Genomic DNA, 22,163 nt, shown 5'->3' with positions numbered 1-22,163 from the left:
GCGACAAAAAGAATAAATATGATATAAAGAAGACATAATCTATAAATGTGCATGCTGGGGTGTGGAAACATCAAATTTGAGACAAGTAAACAGTAATAAAACAATTGTTATCAGTCAAGAAGTGTTATTTGCATATAAAGAGTATGTGAATCACATCAGCACTCAGTTGAGTCACAGTTTGCACAGGAGTTGTTTCTATGGCATGCACTACCGGGGGTAATAAAATGTTTGGGAGCATGTTGGTTGTTTATTTTCATTTGACCTTTTCCGTATTTTTACGACATACGATCATTTCAACTTGTCAAACTATCAGCGCTAAAAAAACAACACAAACTGCAGAATTGTACCTCCAGTGCTTTATAGGCTGATGACGAGTATTGGTTTGATAGGTTTATAGTTTGAGTGATTCTCACCCCTTCATTTTCATGCTTTACCTCTTGATCTAATTTCCGTCATGGAGAAATCATGCGGATCAACATATTCCTCTGGCTTTAACCATGTTATGGTTCATATATAATTTCGCTAAAACTTTGAATAATGACCTATAGCTGTTTATTTGTAGTTTGGAGTACATTTTGTGCTGTCCTCTCTTTATTCTGGTTGTAAGAGAATATGGCGTGTGTCATTCTCCAGCATCTTCTACACATTGAAATGAAGATTTACTTTATGCAATGTTCAGATAATACCTCAATAAGGACATGTGAAGGTAGAAAGTCAAACAAATTACTGTTATTATCTAGAACCATTATACTATCCATATCATGTTTATTATTAAATTATGCATGTTTTAGGGCATATCCCAACTACCTTGCAAAGATCTTCACATCCCACTCCACGTTTTATCACTTGTCTTTGAGAAGTCATAAATACCACTGTTACAATGACATCAATTTGGAATCGAGCCATGAGACAGAAATGAACATCATCAGTAGCCCCTGCAGTGACACTGTATGAAGTCATTCCCGACACCGAGGGACATGTGTAAATATGTGTGAATATGTGTACATGAACTCTCCTCACTTGTCAACAGAGACACTTGAATCTGTATGTGAGGGTAAATATGATCCACCTGAACACTGGTTCTGGAGAAATCAATATTCCACAAGTACTAGTTCTGAGGCACAATATACCCAATTATATACCTGGATGAGGACCAAATGTTCAAAATGCTGAAGGTGAAACATCATTAGATGTTTGGCACTATGAGGTTGAAAGGTTTGTTTGCAGTAAGACTCATTCTGAGGATGAGATCTTACAGGCGTTCAGGATGGCCATCAGGAGTGAAGCTGCCTGTGTCATAATGAGTTTAGGACACACTGCTTCAATCACGTCAGTTCTCAATAGACTTGAAACATGTATTTTGTCCATCAGTCATGGAACAAGGTGAAGTCCTTATGGCCCATTTTTATGGTGCACGCCAAGGGAAAACGAGGATGCTCCAGCATGGGGTTGCAGACTCAAGGACATGTTAGACAGACTTGTCTTACAAGGCTTCATCCAGCAGGATAGGTCAAGCTAGGTGTTAGGACAGTCTTCTGGTCAGGACTCAGACAAGAACTGAAGGACTCAACACTGAAGATTGACACCATACAGGATTTTAACCTGCTTTGATTCGCTGGTCAAGGAAGATTGAGTATGACTAGGAACAGAGGAAACATCTGAAGTATCAATGTTGATGGGGGTCACTGACAAACTGCCTTCCAAGATTGATAATATGGAGGCATGGATTGATCAGTTCACTTCTACCTCATCTCAGACACAAGACAAAGGACCATATTTCCCTGATAACCCAGCACATTTACCTCATGTTACTGTCTGGCGTCCAGTGCTATAGGTGTGTACAGAATGGTCTCCTTATTAGGAGCAGCTGTGTCAACATAGACCATATGAGGAGTGGATCTTAAAAAGGGAGAGAATCGATGTCGAGGGGCAGGCATTAGGCTTATTCAGACAGCCCCACTGAAGACGTCCATTCCAAGAAACCAGTTGAATTGACTGGAACAGCTTAGAAGATGGTCATCATTAATGTTGTGTCAACAGAAGGCATGTCCCAGACCCGTATAGCAGGTACTGAGACTTATTTTGCTCAAACTTTAAATGAATGTGCTCGGCCATAAAATTTCCCAGTCCTTTGATGGGATTCGATCCATGGAGCTTCTGATGCGAGATCCGGCCTTGTCAACATGACATAAGGGGTAAACCCAAGTTGACAAGGGAAGGATGTCATCTGTAGAATGACTCCACGCCCTGTTACATATACTGGGGGGGGGCATTTGTATAGTGTATATTGCTGTATAGTGTATATTGTACAGTGCACAACTGTCCCCAGTAATGTGTCTGTATGAAGGTGGGTGTGCATAATTAACACATACAATGAGTTTTGAATATTTACCAAATGCCCAAAGATTTCCATGAGCATGAAAAACCGGAAATAGCATGTCAACACGCAATACGCAAGTACATACAGTTGTTACAAATTACAAGCTTGTCCACTGACAAATGAAGCTGGGGTTTTGGCTGGTCCTGCAAACTCATGTAACAAGTTGTGCATTGATTTTCCACACCCCTGGCACAATTTCTCATAGAGATCGTGTGAGATGATCTGTGACAAAAAAATGAGTCTCACACCAAATATAAGAGAGTTGATATGTATAGATCATTAGAAAGTAACTTGTGTCTAATATACATTCAGTTAGGCTTAAAAGCGACAAGAAGGTTTCAATGCTACGTAATAATTGTGAATCAGTGACAGTCTCAGACTTACGTCATCACTCTGGTGGAACAAGGGAAGGAAGTTGTTTTCCAGCAGGTTGTAAGCATGCTCATACGCCCTGAAACAGAAGTTGCAAATCTAACTGTTACCTGGTACCTGTGAACCTTGCGCAGAAAAGTTGGCCTGTATACTGCCACACATATGGAATGACAAGGGACGAGGTCCTGTATACTGCTACACATACAGATTGACAAGAGAGTAGGTCCTGTATACTGCTACACATACGGAATGACAAAAGAGTAGGTCCTGTATACTGCTACACATACGGAATGACAAGAGAGTAGGTCCTGTATACTGCTACACATACGGAATGACAAGAGAGTAGGTCCTGTATACAGCTACACATACAGATTGACAAGAGAGTAGGTCCTGTATACTGCTACACATACGGAATGACAAGAGAGTAGGTCCTGTATACTGCTACACATACGGAATGACAAGAGAGTAGGTCCTGTATACTGCTACACATATGGAATGACAAGAGAGTAGGTCCTGTATACTGCTACACATACGGAATGACAAGGGAGGGAGTAGGTCCTGTATACTGCTACACATACGGAATGACAAGAGAGTAGGTCCTGTATACTGCTACACATACGGAATGACAAGAGAGTAGGTCCTGTATACTGCCACACATACGGAATGACAAGAGATGAGGTCATGTATACTGCTACACATACGGAATGACAAGAGAGAAGTCCTGTATACTGCTACACATACGGAATGACAAGAGAGTAGGTCCTGTATACTGCTACATATACAGAATGACAAGAGAGTAGGTCCTGTATACTGCTACACATACGGAATGACAAGAGAGTAGGTCCTGTATACTGCTACACATACGGAATGACAAGAGAGTAGGTCCTGTATACAGCTACACATACAGATTGACAAGAGAGTAGGTCCTGTATACTGCTACACATACGGAATGACAAGAGAGTAGGTCCTGTATACTGCTACACATACGGAATGACAAGAGAGTAGGTCCTGTATACTGCTACACATATGGAATGACAAGAGAGTAGGTCCTGTATACTGCTACACATACGGAATGACAAGGGAGGGAGTAGGTCCTGTATACTGCTACACATACGGAATGACAAGAGAGTAGGTCCTGTATACTGCTACACATACGGAATGACAAGAGAGTAGGTCCTGTATACTGCCACACATACGGAATGACAAGAGATGAGGTCATGTATACTGCTACACATACGGAATGACAAGAGAGTAGGTCCTGTATACTGCCACACATACGGAATGACAAGAGAGTAGGTCCTGTATACTGCTACACATACGGAATGACAAGAGAGTAGGTCCTGTATACTGCTACACATACGGAATGACAAGAGAGTAGGTCCTGTATACAGCTACACATACAGATTGACAAGAGAGTAGGTCCTGTATACTGCTACACATACAGATTGACAAGAGAGTAGGTCCTGTATACTGCCACACATACGGAATGACAAGGGAGGGAGTAGGTCCTGTATACTGCCACACATACGGAATGACAAGAGAGTAGGTCCTGTATACTGCTACACATACGGAATGACAAGAGAGTAGGTCCTGTATACTGCTACACATACGGAATGACAAGAGAGTAGGTCCTGTATACAGCTACACATACAGATTGACAAGGGAGGGAGTAGGTCCTGTATACTGCCACACATATGGAATGACAAGGGAGGGAGTAGGTCCTGTATACTGCCACACATACGGAATGACAAGGGAGGGAGTAGGTCCTGTATACTGCTACACATACGGAATGACAAGGGAGGGAGTAGGTCCTGTATACTGCTACACATACGGAATGACAAGGGAGGGAGTAGGTCCTGTATACTGCTACACATACGGAATGACAAGGGAGGGAGTAGGTCCTGTATACTGCCACACATACGGAATGACAAGAGAGAAGTCCTGTATACTGCTACACATACGGAATGACAAGAGAGTAGGTCCTGTATACTGCTACACATACGGAATGACAAGAGAGTAGGTCCTGTATACAGCTACACATACAGATTGACAAGAGAGTAGGTCCTGTATACAGCTACACATACGGAATGACAAGGGAGGGAGTAGGTCCTGTATACTGCTACACATATGGAATGACAAGGGAGGGAGTAGGTCCTGTATACTGCTACACATATGGAATGACAAGAGAGTAGGTCCTGTACACTGCTACACATATGGAATGACAAGGGAGGGAGTAGGTCCTGTATACTGCCACACATATGGAATGACAAGGGAGGGAGTAGGTCCTGTATACTGCCACACATACGGAATGACAAGGGACGAGGTCATGTATACTGCTACACATACGGAATGACAAGGGAGGGAGTAGGTCCTGTATACTGCCACACATACGGAATGACAAGAGAGTAGGTCCTGTATACTGCTACACATACGGAATGACAAGAGATGAGGTCATGTATACCACCACACATATGGAATGACAAGGGAGTAGGTCCTGTATACTGACACACATATGGAATGACAAGAGAGTAGGTCCTGTATACTGCTACACATACGGAATGACAAGAGAGTAGGTCCTGTATACTGCCACACATACGGAATGACAAGAGATGAGGTCATGTATACCACCACACATATGGAATGACAAGGGAGTAGGTCCTGTATACTGACACACATATGGAATGACAAGAGATGAGGTCATGTATACTGCCACACATATGGAATGACAAGAGAGTAGGTCCTGTATACTGCTACACATACGGAATGACAAGAGAGTAGGTCCTGTATACTGCTACATATATGGAATGACAAGAGAGTAGGTCCTGTATACTGCTACACATACGGAATGACAAGAGAGTAGGTCCTGTATACTGCCACACATACGGAATGACAAGAGAGTAGGTCCTGTATACTGCTACATATACAGAATGACAAGAGAGTAGGTCCTGTATACAGCTACACATACAGATTGACAAGGGAGGGAGTAGGTCCTGTATACTGCCACACATACGGAATGACAAGGGAGGGAGTAGGTCCTGTATACTGCCACACATACGGAATGACAAGGGAGGGAGTAGGTCCTGTATACTGCCACACATACGGAATGACAAGAGAGTAGGTCCTGTATACTGCCACACATATGGAATGACAAGAGAGTAGGTCCTGTATACTGCTACACATACGGAATGACAAGGGAGGGAGTAGGTCCTGTATACTGCCACACATACGGAATGACAAGAGAGTAGGTCCTGTATACTGCCACACATACGGAATGACAAGAGAGTAGGTCCTGTATACTGCCACACATATGGAATGACAAGAGAGTAGGTCCTGTATACTGCTACACATACGGAATGACAAGGGAGGGAGTAGGTCCTGTATACTGACACACATACGGAATGACAAGGGAGGGAGTAGGTCCTGTATACTGCCACACATATGGAATGACAAGAGAGTAGGTCCTGTATACTGCCACACATATGGAATGACAAGAGAGTAGGTCCTGTATATTGCCACACATACGGAATGACAAGAGATGAGGTCATGTATACCACCACACATATGGAATGACAAGGGAGTAGGTCCTGTATACTGACACACATATGGAATGACAAGAGATGAGGTCATGTATACTGCCACACATATGGAATGACAAGAGAGTAGGTCCTGTTTGCTGCCACACATATGGAATGACAAGAGATGAGGTCATGTATACTGCCACACATATGGAATGACAAGGGAGTAGGTCATGTTTGCTGCTGCACTAAAGGAAGGATGAGGGAGTAGGTCATGTATGTTGTTGCACATAGGGAAGGACAAGGGAGTAGGTCATGTATGCTGTTGCACTAAAGGAAGGACGGGGAGAAGGACATGTATGCTGTTGCACTAAAGGAAAAACAAAGGACGAGGTCATGTATGCTGTTGCACATAAGGAAGGACAAACGAGTAGGTCATGTATGCTGTTGCACATATGGAAGGACAAACGAGAAGTTCATGTATGCTGTTGCACTAAAGGAAGGACAAACGAGAAGTTCATGTATGCTGTTGCACTAAAGGAAGGACAAGGGAGTAGGTCATGTATGCTATTGCACTAAAGGAAGGACAAGGGAGTAGGTCATGTATGCTGTTGCACTAAAGGAAGGACAAGGGAGTAGGTCATGTATGCTGTTGCACTAAAGGAAGGACAAGGGAGTAGGTCATGTATGCTGTTGCACTAAAGGAAGGACAAGGGAGTAGGTCATGTATGCTGCTGCACTAAAGGAAGGACAAGGGAGTAGGTCATGTATGCTGTTGCACTAAAGGAAGGACAAGGGAGTAGGTCATGTATGCTGTTGCACTAAAGGAAGGACAAGGGAGTAGGTCATGTATGCTGCTGCACTAAAGGAAGGATGAGGGAGTAGGTCATGTATGCTATTGCACTAAAGGAAGGACAAGGGAGTAGGTCATGTATGCTGTTGCACTAAAGGAAGGACAAGGGAGTAGGTCATGTATGCTATTGCACTAAAGGAAGGACAAGGGAGTAGGTCATGTATGCTGTTGCACTAAAGGAAGGACAAGGGAGTAGGTCATGTATGCTATTGCACTAAAGGAAGGACAAGGGAGTAGGTCATGTATGCTGTTGCACTAAAGGAAGGACAAGGGAGTAGGTCATGTATGCTGTTGCACTAAAGGAAGGACAAGGGAGTAGGTCATGTATGCTGCTGCACTAAAGGAAGGACAAGGGAGTAGGTCATGTATGCTGTTGCACTAAAGGAAGGACAAGGGAGTAGGTCATGTATGCTGTTGCACTAAAGGAAGGACAAGGGAGTAGGTCATGTATGCTGCTGCACTAAAGGAAGGACAAGGGAGTAGGTCATGTATGCTGTTGCACTAAAGGAAGGACAAGGGAGTAGGTCATGTATGCTGTTGCACTAAAGGAAGGACAAGGGAGTAGGTCATGTATGCTGTTGCACTAAAGGAAGGACAAGGGAGTAGGTCATGTATGCTGTTGCACTAAAGGAAGGACAAGGGAGTAGGTCATGTATGCTGCTGCACTAAAGGAAGGACAAGGGAGTAGGTCATGTATGCTGTTGCACTAAAGGAAGGACAAGGGAGTAGGTCATGTATGCTGCTGCACTAAAGGAAGGACAAGGGAGTAGGTCATGTATGCTGTTGCACTAAAGGAAGGACAAGGGAGTAGGTCATGTATGCTGCTGCACTAAAGGAAGGACAAGGGAGTAGGTCATGTATGCTGTTGCACTAAAGGAAGGACAAGGGAGTAGGTCATGTATGCTGTTGCACTAAAGGAAGGACAAGGGAGTAGGTCATGTATGCTGCTGCACTAAAGGAAGGACAAACGAGTAGGTCATGTATGCTGTTGCACTAAAGGAAGGACAAGGGAGTAGGTCATGTATGCTGTTGCACTAAAGGAAGGACAAGGGAGTAGGTCATGTATGCTGCTGCACTAAAGGAAGGACAAGGGAGTAGGTCATGTATGCTGTTGCACTAAAGGAAGGACAAGGGAGTAGGTCATGTATGCTGCTGCACTAAAGGAAGGACAAACGAGTAGGTCATGTATGCTGTTGCACTAAAGGAAGGACAAGGGAGTAGGTCATGTATGCTGTTGCACTAAAGGAAGGACAAGGGAGTAGGTCATGTATGCTGTTGCACTAAAGGAAGGACAAGGGAGTAGGTCATGTATGCTGTTGCACTAAAGGAAGGACAAGGGAGTAGGTCATGTATGCTGCTGCACTAAAGGAAGGACAAGGGAGTAGGTCATGTATGCTGTTGCACTAAAGGAAGGACAAGGGAGTAGGTCATGTATGCTGTTGCACTAAAGGAAGGACAAGGGAGTAGGTCATGTATGCTGCTGCACTAAAGGAAGGACAAACGAGTAGGTCATGTATGCTGTTGCACTAAAGGAAGGACAAGGGAGTAGGTCATGTATGCTGTTGCACTAAAGGAAGGACAAGGGAGTAGGTCATGTATGCTGTTGCACTAAAGGAAGGACAAGGGAGTAGGTCATGTATGCTGTTGCACTAAAGGAAGGACAAGGGAGTAGGTCATGTATGCTGCTGCACTAAAGGAAGGACAAACGAGTAGGTCATGTATGCTGTTGCACTAAAGGAAGGACAAGGGAGTAGGTCATGTATGCTGTTGCACTAAAGGAAGGACAAGGGAGTAGGTCATGTATGCTGTTGCACTAAAGGAAGGACAAGGGAGTAGGTCATGTATGCTGCTGCACTAAAGGAAGGACGAGGGAGTAGGTCATGTATGCTGTTGCACTAAAGGAAGGACAAACGAGTAGGTCATGTATGCTGTTGCACTAAAGGAAGGACAAGGGAGTAGGTCATGTATGCTGTTGCACTAAAGGAAGGACAAGGGAGTAGGTCATGTATGCTGTTGCACTAAAGGAAGGACAAGGGAGTAGGTCATGTATGCTGTTGCACTAAAGGAAGGACAAGGGAGTAGGTCATGTATGCTGCTGCACTAAAGGAAGGACAAACGAGTAGGTCATGTATGCTGCTGCACTAAAGGAAGGACAAGGGAGTAGGTCATGTATGCTGTTGCACTAAAGGAAGGACAAGGGAGTAGGTCATGTATGCTGTTGCACTAAAGGAAGGACGAGGGAGTAGGTCATGTATGCTGCTGCACTAAAGGAAGGACAAGGGAGTAGGTCATGTATGCTGCTGCACTAAAGGAAGGACAAGTGACTGAAGAGCGAGATAACTAGGAGCAAGTTTGCCTTGAACTCAAATCAAAAGAAACACAAAGGGAAATTACTTCCTGAGTTTATGTGATTCATAAAAAGTAAATTATCTGGAAACGAATACTTTTTTAACCATTCTTATGTGGAAGTGATACCAGCTTGAAAATGGTAGGGTGCAGTTGCTTAGGCAACAAAGAGATAGTCATGTGACTTACTTGAAGAGTGGTGTGGATGTCCGCAGTTTGACCACCCCATCAGGAGGACCTTTAATGACTGTACAACAAATAAAAAATACAAAGGTTGGACAGAAATACATGTCATTGTGATTCATGAAGTTGGCTCATTATTAATGTTATATGTGCCAAGTTGTGCCTGGTTTGACATACAAATCCCAATGCTAATTCAGAATTGTAGTTTATGATGGTTTGGGCCAAAGTATGACATCAGTGTTCCTCATGAAAACATCACCAACCTCCTTCAAGTTCTTTGACAATTTGTTCATCAAACTTGATCCTATCCAAGGCAGTGGGAGCACAGTAGCTGTTGTAGAGATCCTTGGCCATGTTGTGCAGCTCTACTAACTCACTCTGGGACACACTGGGACTCAGGATACGCTCATTGAAGTCATCTGCAGGCACATGTAGATTTGTACAGTTGTAGTAATTAATCTAAAATACATACTAATTAATTCACCACATTGATTGAAAATTGTTTTACTATATATCAGCAATTTCAGAGCTATTCACCACAATTCACTGTTATTAATCAGTTATCACTGCTATTCATATAGTCATTCATCAGTGGTAATCATGTCACGCGCTATAGATGATGAGTTCCCAATCTGAGCACAAATACTGCATAGAGAGCTTATGTATTACTGTGGATAATGAAAATCAACAATACAAATGGTTCAGTGATTTGACAACCTTTCACTGCACGGAGGAGCTGCATGGTCCACGTGCAGTGTTTCGGGTGTGTTGGAATGTTTTGGTTCCGAAATCCTTTTATCTCTAGCATTTATTTTTAAAAGGTGATCTTTCTTCTGATGACTAATTATTGCATGATCTCCTACTGTTTGTGGAGAGTATATTATCATTTCACATCAACAGTATATTACAACCTGAATACATGTGCATGGAGCCCCAACTAGACACGTGGAATCCCATGGGCCTTCCATGTTAGAGTACGTCCCTAGCAACCTAGCTGTTTGTTGCACAAGCTAAATACAGGAATCAGGTGGTAAAGGCCTATTGACTTGGTCACTCAATTCCTGACAGACCGTGGGCCTTACACGGAAAGTCTTTATGGTAGAAAATCACCCAGAATGAATGTGATTTTTATGAGAGTAATGCCATTTCTAGAGATAATATTTTTTTCGCACTTTTGTGAAATAAGATTAATATTATTATTTGTCCATAAATATCAATGTTCAGGATTATTATACCGGTAATCTAATAATAATTTTGCTACCAGTATATATACTTCTAAGCAATAACCATCATGTACATGTGCTACATTTTCATATATAAATTGATATGAATCATAATCTCACAAGATTAATAATACATGTACTGTTATGAGTTGTGTACATGCATAAAACATGTACAGTGCTTCAATAACATACATGCAGTCAACACCACAGAAGTGAAATCTTTGTAAAACCTTAAGTAGGTGGACTCTCCAAGCACTACTTACTTACTATGTATATCTTGTATAACATTCAGGGCAATCAATCCTATAACATTCTCCCACTTGATGGGAGATGCTGCTTTCTCATTGGCTGGTAAATGTATAGAAATTAGGAGGTTTCAAGTTTCACCACACCGAGTTGCTGACTACATGACTACATTCAGTCTCTCTTCCCAGGAGCATCAGATATTCATCTAGTCAGTTCACAAGATTTGTTCTGACTCATAGAATCTCCCATGTTTTTCATGCAACGCGATTTAACATATCTTTGTTTCCAGATATGGAGATGAGACTCAGAAATAATAGGGAATGTAAACACTTGTTTAGTAGCGCAAACAATTGTCAAATATTGATGCTAAAGGTGTCTACACAACTGAAAGATGTTTGGCCATCATACATGATCATCTGTTGTTTAGTCATATTACCACACAAAGAACCAACCACACAAGGGATCTATTTGACTGATATGATATGACAGACTGTCAAATACCTAAGGTTGATATCCCCTTTTGATAAATGGACAGTTCATATTGTAGCACTGGTCTGCCGATAGTTATATACCATGTACACTAATAACCAAAAGCCATTCTTCAAAACAATCAGTTAAAGCTTAATAACAAAATCACACATGAACAGGAAATCTGAATTCCTTGTCAGGTAACACAAGCGATTATATGCTGTAAATGACCAAGGCACAGTACAGTGACTCACCACAAGCTAGACAGAACTGTAGAACATTGACTGCTGCCTCGCTTTTGAGGAACTGCATGAACGGGTACAGCAACTCTGGGGTGTCCTTGTTGATAACCTCCTTCAGCTCCAGGCGCAGACACTGCACAAACAGGCAATACTTCACACACTGCACAAACAGGCAATACTTCACACACTGCACAAACAGGCAATACTTCACACACTGCACAAACAGATAATACTTCACACACTGCACAAACAGGCAATACTTCACAAACAGACAATACTTCACACACTGCACAAACAGACAATACTTCACAAACAGACAATACTTCACACACTGCACAAACAGGCAATACTTCACAAACAGACAATACTTCACACACTGCACAAACAGACAATACTTCACAAACAGGCAATCCTTCACACACTGCACAAACTGGCAATACTTCACAAACAGACAATACTTCACACACTGCACAAACAGACAATACTTCACACACTGCACAAACATACAATACTTCACACACTGCACAAACAGGCAATACTTCACAAACAGACAATACTTCACACACTGCACATACAGACAATACTTCACACACTGCACAAACAGGCAATACTTCACAAACAGACAATACTTCACACACTGCACAAACAGACAATACTTCACAAACAGGCAATCCTTCACACACTGCACAAACAGGCAATACTTCACAAACAGACAATACTTCACACACTGAACAAACAGGCAATACTTCACAAACAGGCAATCCTTCACACACTGCACAAACAGGCAATACTTCACAAACAGACAATACTTCACACACAGCACAAACATACAATACTTCACACACTGCACAAACAGGCAATAATTCACAAACAGACAATACTTCATACACTGCACATACAGACAATACTTCACAAACACAATACTTCACACACTGCACAAACAGACAATACTTCACACTGCACAAACAGGCAATACTTCCAAAACAGACAATACTTTACAAACAGGCAATACTTAACAGACAAAACTTCACACACTGTACAAACAGACAATTCTTCACACACAGCACAAACAGACAATTCTTCACACACTGCACAAACACATTTCTTCACACACAGCACAAACAGACAATACTTCACACACTGCACAAACAGACAATTCTTCACACAATGCACAAACAGACAATTCTTCACACACTGCACAAACAGACAATACTTCACACACTGCACAAACAGACAATTTTTCACACTGCACAAACAGACAATTCTTCACACTGCACAAACAGACAATTCTTCACACTGCACAAACAGACAATACTTCACACACTGTACAAACAGACAAAACTTCACACACTGCACAAACAGACACTTCTTCACACACTGCACAAACAGACAATACTTCACACACAGCACAAACAGACAATTCTTCACACACTGCACAAACAGACATTTCACCACACACTGCACAAACAGACACTTCTTTAGACACTGCACAAACAGACAATTCTTCACAAACAGACAATACTTCACACACTGAACAAACAGGCAATACTTCACACACTGCACAAACAGACACTTCTTTAAACACTGCACAAACAGACCATTCTTCACAAACAGGCAATACTTCACACACTGAACAGACAGGCAATACTTCACACAACACAGCTGCTCACATCACAAGCTGCCTTAGGCCACAATAAATTAGTACAATTTCATCTGCCATGGCACTGTAGCTCACCTGGATAAGGAGTCAACCGTATAAAAGTCAACATTTACAGTAACTTAACAAAATTTGCCATCAGCAATGGTATGTAATTATTTCTGCATAATATTGAGGATGAACAAAATGAAATATTGTTTCATGGAATAAACACAAAAATTACATATATGTTACACATAGTTTCAACTCTCATCAACGCTTCTTAATGCATAATGTTTTTTCTTATGTGATGCAAGAAACAGAATATCCAGTCTGCTGTATATATGACAAATCAAAATAGAAAAGTGCTGGAGACACACAATCACCACTCTTTCACAAATTTGTGTAATTTTCTGATAAAAACATAAATACCTTAATAAATAAAATATGAATACATATATATTGCTTCACAGCCTCAGGCAGTACACAAAAATACAAGTTTCGATTATTATCAGAGCTTACATCTCAAATATTGCCACCACAACACCATTTCCTCATCTTAGAAATCTGTAGCAGATGTACTTAACAAAAGACAAGACATGTTGTATCACAAGATCACATACATAAGCCGACTCAGTCCCTAACTCTCACGCTATAACATAGTCTTAGGATAGGTACAGCTCCATGAATACTTCATGACCAGAGGGCCCTCTTTTACAGAGTTTTGATATTCCTACGGCTGTCCTAACTCCCACAACCTGACACAGACTTACTAAAGTTGGATCTAAGACAGTTTGTGAAAGGGGGCCCCAGGCCTGGTGTTTGCCAGGGGTATGTGCACAACTGGATTGATAATGAGTACAGTTACACTTACAGATTTGTTCTGGTTGAGGGGCTGAGCAAAAGCCTCAAGATAAGGCACCATGGGAGATGGAGGCTCCTTGGCTACAGGGGGCTGAAAGTACAGCAGTGACAGTCAGTCAATGAAATATAACAGAACAAACAATCCGATAGTTTACAACTTTCCATCTTACAACAAAGAAGATGGCAGCTTTTAAATCAGATTGTAACATGTTCTCTCAGGACTATTTATAGGGGTAAGATAAGATTTGTATTTCTTTATGGCAAGTGTATTGTTTGCATATTCTGACAGAGAAATACCGTGTCCAGTCAATCACTCATTTTGAGATATTTTGAACAACCACATACCGGTAGTATGTTTAACAAGAACTAAGGCTGACCCAGAATGTAAGATATAACATGGACATTTGGTATTGCACCTTCCTTCAACACACATGTGTGAAGTATGAGACATGGTGGCTACTCACAGGAGTATTATCCAGGAAGATGAGAATCAAGTTGTTTACCAGGTCCTGCAAGGAGGAAGGAAATATCCTAAACATGAACACCCAAATCTATTCAGTTGTAACTTTAATACTCAAATCCATGTTTTAGAATATTTGTATTTTCAGAAAATCAGTATCAATCATGATGAATGTACACCTGTCACAGATAATTATATTACATGAACAGAATCACAATACAGTCATCATACGAACTGGGTTAGCAACAGCATCTACTGCAGGCAACAGCACTGAGCCTGCCAGCATCTCCCTCAACAGTGCACAGGTACTTCTGGAAACAAACAAAATATACAGATTACCTTGCCTTTAAGCCATAAACATAATGACATGCACACTCAAGGACGGACATTTCTGTGAAATGATCTACCAGTGTTCACTGGAAGTCTGAAAAGGGGAAAAAGACACTCTATCAATGTTACTTACTTAAAGTGCAGGGCCTGAGGTCTGTGACATAGGGAAAGAGATTTTATCGATGTTACTTACTTAGAGTGCAGGGCCTGAGGTCTGAGGATATAGAGGAAGAGTCTATCAATGTTACTTACTTAAAGTGCAGGGCCTGAGGTCCGAGGACATAGTGGAAGAGATTCTATCGATGTTACTTACTTAAAGTGCAGGGTCTGAGGTCTGAGGACATAGGGAAAGAGATCCTATCAATGTTACTTACTTAAAGTGCAGGGTCTGAGGTCTGAGGATATAGGGAAAGAGAATCTATTAATGTTACTTACTTAGAGTGTAGGGCCTGAGGTCTGAGGACATAGTGGAAGATATTTTATCGATGTTACTTACTTAGAGTGCAGGGCCTGAGGTCTGAGGACGTAGTGGAAGAGATTCTATCAATGTTACTTACTTAGAGTGCAGGGCCTGAGGTCTGAGGACATAGTGGAAGAGATTCTATCAATGTTACTTACTTAGAGTGCAGGGCCTGAGGTCTGAGGATATAGGGGAAGAGACTCTCTGCCATTCTTCTGAGATACTCCAGTTCTGCTTTACGACTCCACATTGCTACGTGAGTGTCTTGCCCAAGGTAGTCAATCACACACTGCTGGAAGTCAGTGGAACCTTCAGCTGAAACACAGCACATCCATACTGTACAAATTCCAGTGTTGCCCCACTGAACAGTATCCAGAAGTATCATGAGTGGTGTAGTTACCTCAACTGATAAAACACCATTAGGTGAACACCACACAATCACATTGCATTTAAACAGTGACATGCACGCACGTTTGTGTGAACTAGTCGAGACTAGTGATGCCAACCCACTGAGATTCCAAGACATGGATTGGTCTGTATACAACAGTAAACTCACCATGTATCCTGGTCTGTATACAACAGTAAACTCACCATGTACCTTGGTCTGTATACAACAGTAAACTCACCATGTACCTTGGTCTGTATACAACAGTAAACTCACCATGTACCTTGGTCTGTATACAACAGTAAACTCACCATGTATCCTGGTATGTATACAACAGTAAACTCACCATGTACCTTGGTCTGTATACAACAGTAAACTCACCATGTATCCTGGTCTGTATACAACAGTAAACTCACCATGTACCTTGGTCTGTATACAACAGTAAACTGACAATGTACCTTGGTCTGTATACAACAGTAAACTCACCATGTACCTTGGTCTGTATACAACAGTAAACTCACCATGTACCTTGGTCTGTATACAACAGTAAACTGACAATTTACCTTGGTCTGTATACAACAGTAAACTCACCATGTACTTTGGTCTGTATAAAAACAGTAAACTCACCATGTACTTTGGTCTGTATAAAAACAGTAAACTCACCATGTACCTTGGTCTGTATACAACAGTAAACTCACCATGTACTTTGGTCTGTATAAAAACAGTAAACTCATCATGTACCTTGGTCTGTATACAACAGTAAACTGACAATGTACCTTGGTCTGTATACAACAGTAAACTCACCATGTACCTTGGTCTGTATACAACAGTAAACTCACCATGTACCTTGGTCTGTATACAACAGTAAACTCACCATGTACCTTGGTCTGTTTACAACAGTAAACTCACCATGTACCTTGGTCTGTATACAACAGTAAACTGACAATGTACCTTGGTCTGTATACAACAGTAAACTCACCATGTACCTTGGTCTGTATACAACAGTAAACTCACCATGTACCTTGGTCTGTATACAACAGTAAACTCACCATGTACCTTGGTCTGTATACAACAGTAAACTCACCATGTACCTTGGTCTGTATACAACAGTAAACTCACCATGTAACTTGGTCTGTATACAACAGTAAACTCACCATGTACCTTGGTCTGTATACAACAGTAAACTGACAATGTACCTTGGTCTGTATACAACTGTAAACTCACCATGTTCTTTGGTCTGTATAAAAACAGTAAACTCACCATGTACCTTGGTCTGTATACAACAGTAAACTCACCATGTACCTTGGTCTGTATACAACAGTAAACTCACCATGTACCTTGGTCTGTATACAACAGTAAACTCACCATGTACTTTGGTCTGTATAAAAACAGTAAACTCATCATGTACCTTGGTCTGTATACAACAGTAAACTGACAATGTACCTTGGTCTGTATACAACTGTAAACTCACCATGTTCTTTGGTCTGTATAAAAACAGTAAACTCACCATGTACCTTGGTCTGTATACAACAGTAAACTCACCATGTACCTTGGTCTGTATACAACAGTAAACTCACCATGTACCTTGGTCTGTATACAACAGTTAACTCACCATGTACCTTGGCCCGTATACAGCAGTCTAGGTGTTCTATCGCTGCCTTCACCAGTTTATGGATTACAAGGTTAGGAATATCAATCTGAAAGTATATGAAACAACATGGTTCATACAGTCAAGTCTTGTTTATCCAACATGGTTGGTTGCCTATAATTATGTCGGATTAACAAGTATGTCAGATAAACGAAACAAAGTAGTATCAATGTTCATGATTGAAAATCGAAAGACTACACGATAGATAACGATACAAACACGTAATAAAAGAATTAAATTAGTTAACGGAAAATGTTTTCTAATCATGCAGCCTCTAAAGGCACAAAACTACTGTTACAGGGTATATGACTGATCCAAAATACTTGTCTGGAATGGAAGTTGCCAATTTGAAACCAGTGTCGCAAAGCTCAAGAAAGTTGCTTTCTTAGTGGCTATGTCGACTTCCTGTTAGTCATTTCATTGGTTGGTCAAAGTTCACGAAGGTTTTTCTGATGTGACCTGTAATTGGATGTTCTCAGCGGGAGCGAGAACTTGTATCTGATTTTAATGAGATTAAGGTAATCTAAGCATGTGATTAACCCTGTTTTGTTTATTTAAAGAATTAATTTATTGTTAAGCAAGCTTATCTCTACAGCCGTTGTAAAATGCAGCTACCAGCCGACTTGTCTCACATCAAAACACGGGCTGGGTACTTGCAGGCAGATGACCATGGAGTACAGTGATCACTGTGTCAGATTAACGAGACTCATTAATGAGTAATTTTGTAATTTGTTGCATATTAGATGTGTGAGACTGTTGGATTTAACGGGTCCAAATAACACTGACATAATCGGTTGCCATCATTACTGTTGTAGAAAGCCGATTGTCGGATTAACGAGTGTCGGGATTTAAGAAAAGTAATACAAACTGAGAGGGAGTTACCTTCTTAGCTCTGCGTAGAAACACAGCTGCAATAAATCTGATGTTGCTCCGCAGTTCATCTGCAAACTCCTCATCTATGCTGAGGTCCCTACAACACACCAGGAGACCCACACCTGATTCACCTACAATCTTTCACGTAAACGAACAAGAAATGAACAAGTCTGAAGCATGATTATCTTTCAAATGAAGACCTATTCCAGCAATACAAGAGGTGTACTTCATACCAGTTTCACCAACGTAATGATGTTAGTGATGGGTCGCTGCTGCAAAAGTTATTCCTGGTGAAACCCTGTTTCTAGTCATCTTAACATTACAAATAGATGGACCCCAGTAGTGACAATTAAGTATTTGATTCCAATATTGAATACATTGTGGGATATATTTATTACAGAGTTTTACTACGCTATCAGTTAGTTATAACATGTTGACAGAGGACAAAACAACAACTTACTTATACCATGTGTAGACAAACTCCTTGAAAATAATACTGAAAAACTGAAATTCAAAGATATACAATTATTACAATGATTCAAAGACACATAGGGCTGAAAACCTCCCCATCAAATATCATCTCTCCCATATACCTCCTGATCCAATATTATCTCTTCCCATATACCTCCCCATCAAATATAGTCTCTCCCATATACCTCCCCATCCAATATCATCACCCCCATATACCTCCCCATCCAATATCATCTCCCATATACCTCACCATCCAATATCATCACTCCCATATACCTCCCCATCAAATATTGTCTCTCCCATATACCTCCCCATCCAATATCATATCCTCTATATACCTCCCCATCAAATATAGTCTCTCCCATATACCTTCACATCCAATATCATCACCCCCATATACATCCCCATCCAATATCATCTCTTCCATATACCTCCCCATCCAATATCATCACCCCATATACCTCCCCATCCAATATCATCTCTTCCATATACCTCCCCAACCAATATCATCACCCCCATATACATCCCCATCCAATATCATCTCTTTCATATACCTCTCCATCCAATATCATCACCCCCATATACTTCCCCATCCAATATCATATCCTCCATATACCTCCCCATCAAATATAGTCTCTCCCATATACCTTCCCATCCAATATCATCACCCCCATATACCTCCCCATCCAATATCATCTCTTCCATATACCTCCCCATCCAATATCAACCCCATATACCTCCCCATCCAATATCATATCCTCCATATACCTCTCCATCAAATATAGTCTCTCCCATATACTTCCCCATCCAATATCATCACCCCCATATACCTCACCATCCAATATCATCTCTTCCATATACCTCCCCATCAAATATAGTCTCTCCCATATACCTCCCCATCCAATATCATCACCCCCATATACCTCCCCATCAAATATAGTCTCTCCCATATACCTCCCCATCCAATATCATTACCCCCACATACCTCCCCATCCAATATTATCTCTCCCACATATACCTCCCCATCCAATATCATCCCTCCCATATACCTCCCCATCCAATATCATCTCTCCTATATACATCCCCACCCAATATCATCTCCTCCATATACCTCCCCATCCAATATCATCTCTCCTAAATACATCCCCACCCAATATTATCTCTCCCACATATACCTCCCCATCCAATATCATCTCTCCCATATACATCCCCATCCAATATCATCTCTCCTATATACCGTACCTCCCCATCCAATATCATCACTCCCATATACCTCCCCATCCAATATCAGCTCTCCCACCTATACCTCCCCATCCAATATCATCTCCGCCATTTAGCTCCCCATCCAATATCATCTACCCATATACATCCCCACCCAATATTATCTCTCCCACATATACCTCACCATCCAATATCATCTACCCATATACATCCCCATCCAATATCATCTCTCCTATATACATCCCCACACAATATTATCTCTCCCACATATACCTCTCCATCCAATATCGTCTCTCCTATATACCTCCCCATCCAATATCAGCTCTCCCACATATACCTCTCCATCCAATATCATCGCTCCCATATACCTCCCCATCCAATATCATCTCCTCCATATAGCTCCCAATCCAATATCATCTCTCCCATTTACCTCCCCATCCAATATCATCTTTCCTATATACATCCCCACCCAATATTATCTCTCCCACATATACCTCCCCATCCAATATCATCACTCCCATATACCTCCTCATCCAATATCATCTCCGCCATATAGCTCCCCATCCAATATTATCTCTCCCACATATACCTCACCATCCAATATCATCTCTTCCATATACCTCCCCATCCAATATCATCTCTCCCATATACCTCCTCATCCAATATCATCTCTCCTAAATACATCCCCACCCAATATTATCTCTCCCACATATACCTCCCCATCCAATATCATCTCCGCCATATAGCTCCCCATCCAATATTATCTCTCCCACATATATCATCCCATATACCTCCCCATATACCATCTCCCCACATACTCCCTCCATAGATCATCTCTCCATATATTCCCTCCATATACCATCCCCCCCATATACTCTCTCTATATACCATCTCCCATATATTACCTCCATATACATCTCCCCATATATTCCCTCCATATGCCATTTCCCCACATACTTCCTCCATATGTCATCTCCACACATACCCCCTTCATATACCTCCCTCATTAATACATCCCCATATACCTACTTCCCCATCATATACCTCCCTCATCTACTATATCCCCATATACCTCCCTCCCCATATACCATATACCCCCCTCCCTATATACCATATCGCCATATACTTCCTTCCCCATATACCTCTCTCATCTATCCCCACATACTTCTCTTCCCATATACCTCCCTCATGTACTATATCCCCATATACCTCCCTTCCCATATCCTGCAACCTCGTGGTATCGGTAAACGGAAAAAAATGTACTCACTAACCTTTATGATTATTCGTGTTCTCTATTTCAGGTGTCATTAATTTTATCTTAATATGCATATTTTACTGATTAAAGTTCATTATTTACATAAGTCGCGCAGAGTAAAAGCCGGGCCTCGCGCTCAGTTTGACATGGGAGAGAACTCCATCGTATCGTGGTACAGGGAAAAGTTATGTATGAAGGTCCGAATTGGACAAAAACAGACATAATTCTACCAACCACTAAATATGATGATGCCAGACTTCTGTGATTTTTCCAGACAAGTGCAAAGACAGCACAGGTAAAATTCTGAATGTGTTATCAGTAAATGGGATCCAAGGCATATTTACTAAAAAGTAAGAAAAAAATATTTTTAAAAAGTAACAAAATATACTCAACAACAAAAGTTCCTGTGACACTAATATTTTAGTGTATTTTTCAAACAAGTAAAGTTTGATTTTCAATATTGTAGTACATGTATGGAATCAAGTCACAAAAAAGGAACTGCTACAGAGGTGGACACACACGCTATTGATTTGCAAATTGACATTTTGGCATTTTCATGTTTTTTTCACGTATTTTCTGAAGTCAGTATGGCAAATTAAACCATTTGAACACTTACAGGAGTCTTTTATCTGTTGCAAACCAAAATTGTTTCAGATTTGGTAAAACACATAACTTTGCATTAAATCTTATTCAATGTCACAGGAACTTTTGTTGTTCAGTATATCAGAATTG

General features: G+C 41.2%; 1 protein-coding gene across 4 annotated transcripts in view; it reads right to left on the bottom strand.

Moving 5' to 3' along the window:
* The window catches only part of LOC139468128 (sorting nexin-14-like), a 90,383-nt gene that overhangs the window by 44,254 nt on the left and 23,966 nt on the right, over positions 1-22,163 (bottom strand). For all 4 annotated transcript variants that reach the window (XM_071249886.1, XM_071249888.1, XM_071249887.1 and 1 more), the window contains exons 5-15: positions 18,945-18,988; positions 18,494-18,581; positions 17,576-17,660; positions 15,737-15,893; positions 15,024-15,099; positions 14,793-14,837; positions 14,339-14,419; positions 11,841-11,961; positions 9,913-10,068; positions 9,656-9,713; positions 2,765-2,831 (exon numbers count right to left, since the gene is read on the bottom strand). In XM_071249886.1, coding sequence (XP_071105987.1) covers positions 2,765-2,831; positions 9,656-9,713; positions 9,913-10,068; positions 11,841-11,961; positions 14,339-14,419; positions 14,793-14,837; positions 15,024-15,099; positions 15,737-15,893; positions 17,576-17,660; positions 18,494-18,581; positions 18,945-18,988 — 978 coding nt within the window. The remainder of the gene's footprint in view (positions 1-2,764; positions 2,832-9,655; positions 9,714-9,912; positions 10,069-11,840; positions 11,962-14,338; positions 14,420-14,792; positions 14,838-15,023; positions 15,100-15,736; positions 15,894-17,575; positions 17,661-18,493; positions 18,582-18,944; positions 18,989-22,163) is intronic.

Source organism: Haliotis cracherodii, unplaced genomic scaffold (assembly GCF_022045235.1).
Source record: "Haliotis cracherodii isolate W230 unplaced genomic scaffold, xgHalCrac1.p SCAF_2, whole genome shotgun sequence".
Classification (NCBI taxonomy): Eukaryota; Metazoa; Mollusca; class Gastropoda; order Lepetellida; family Haliotidae; genus Haliotis; species Haliotis cracherodii.
Note: the sequence above shows the minus strand (reverse complement) of the source record. Positions and strands in the feature narration are given on the sequence as shown.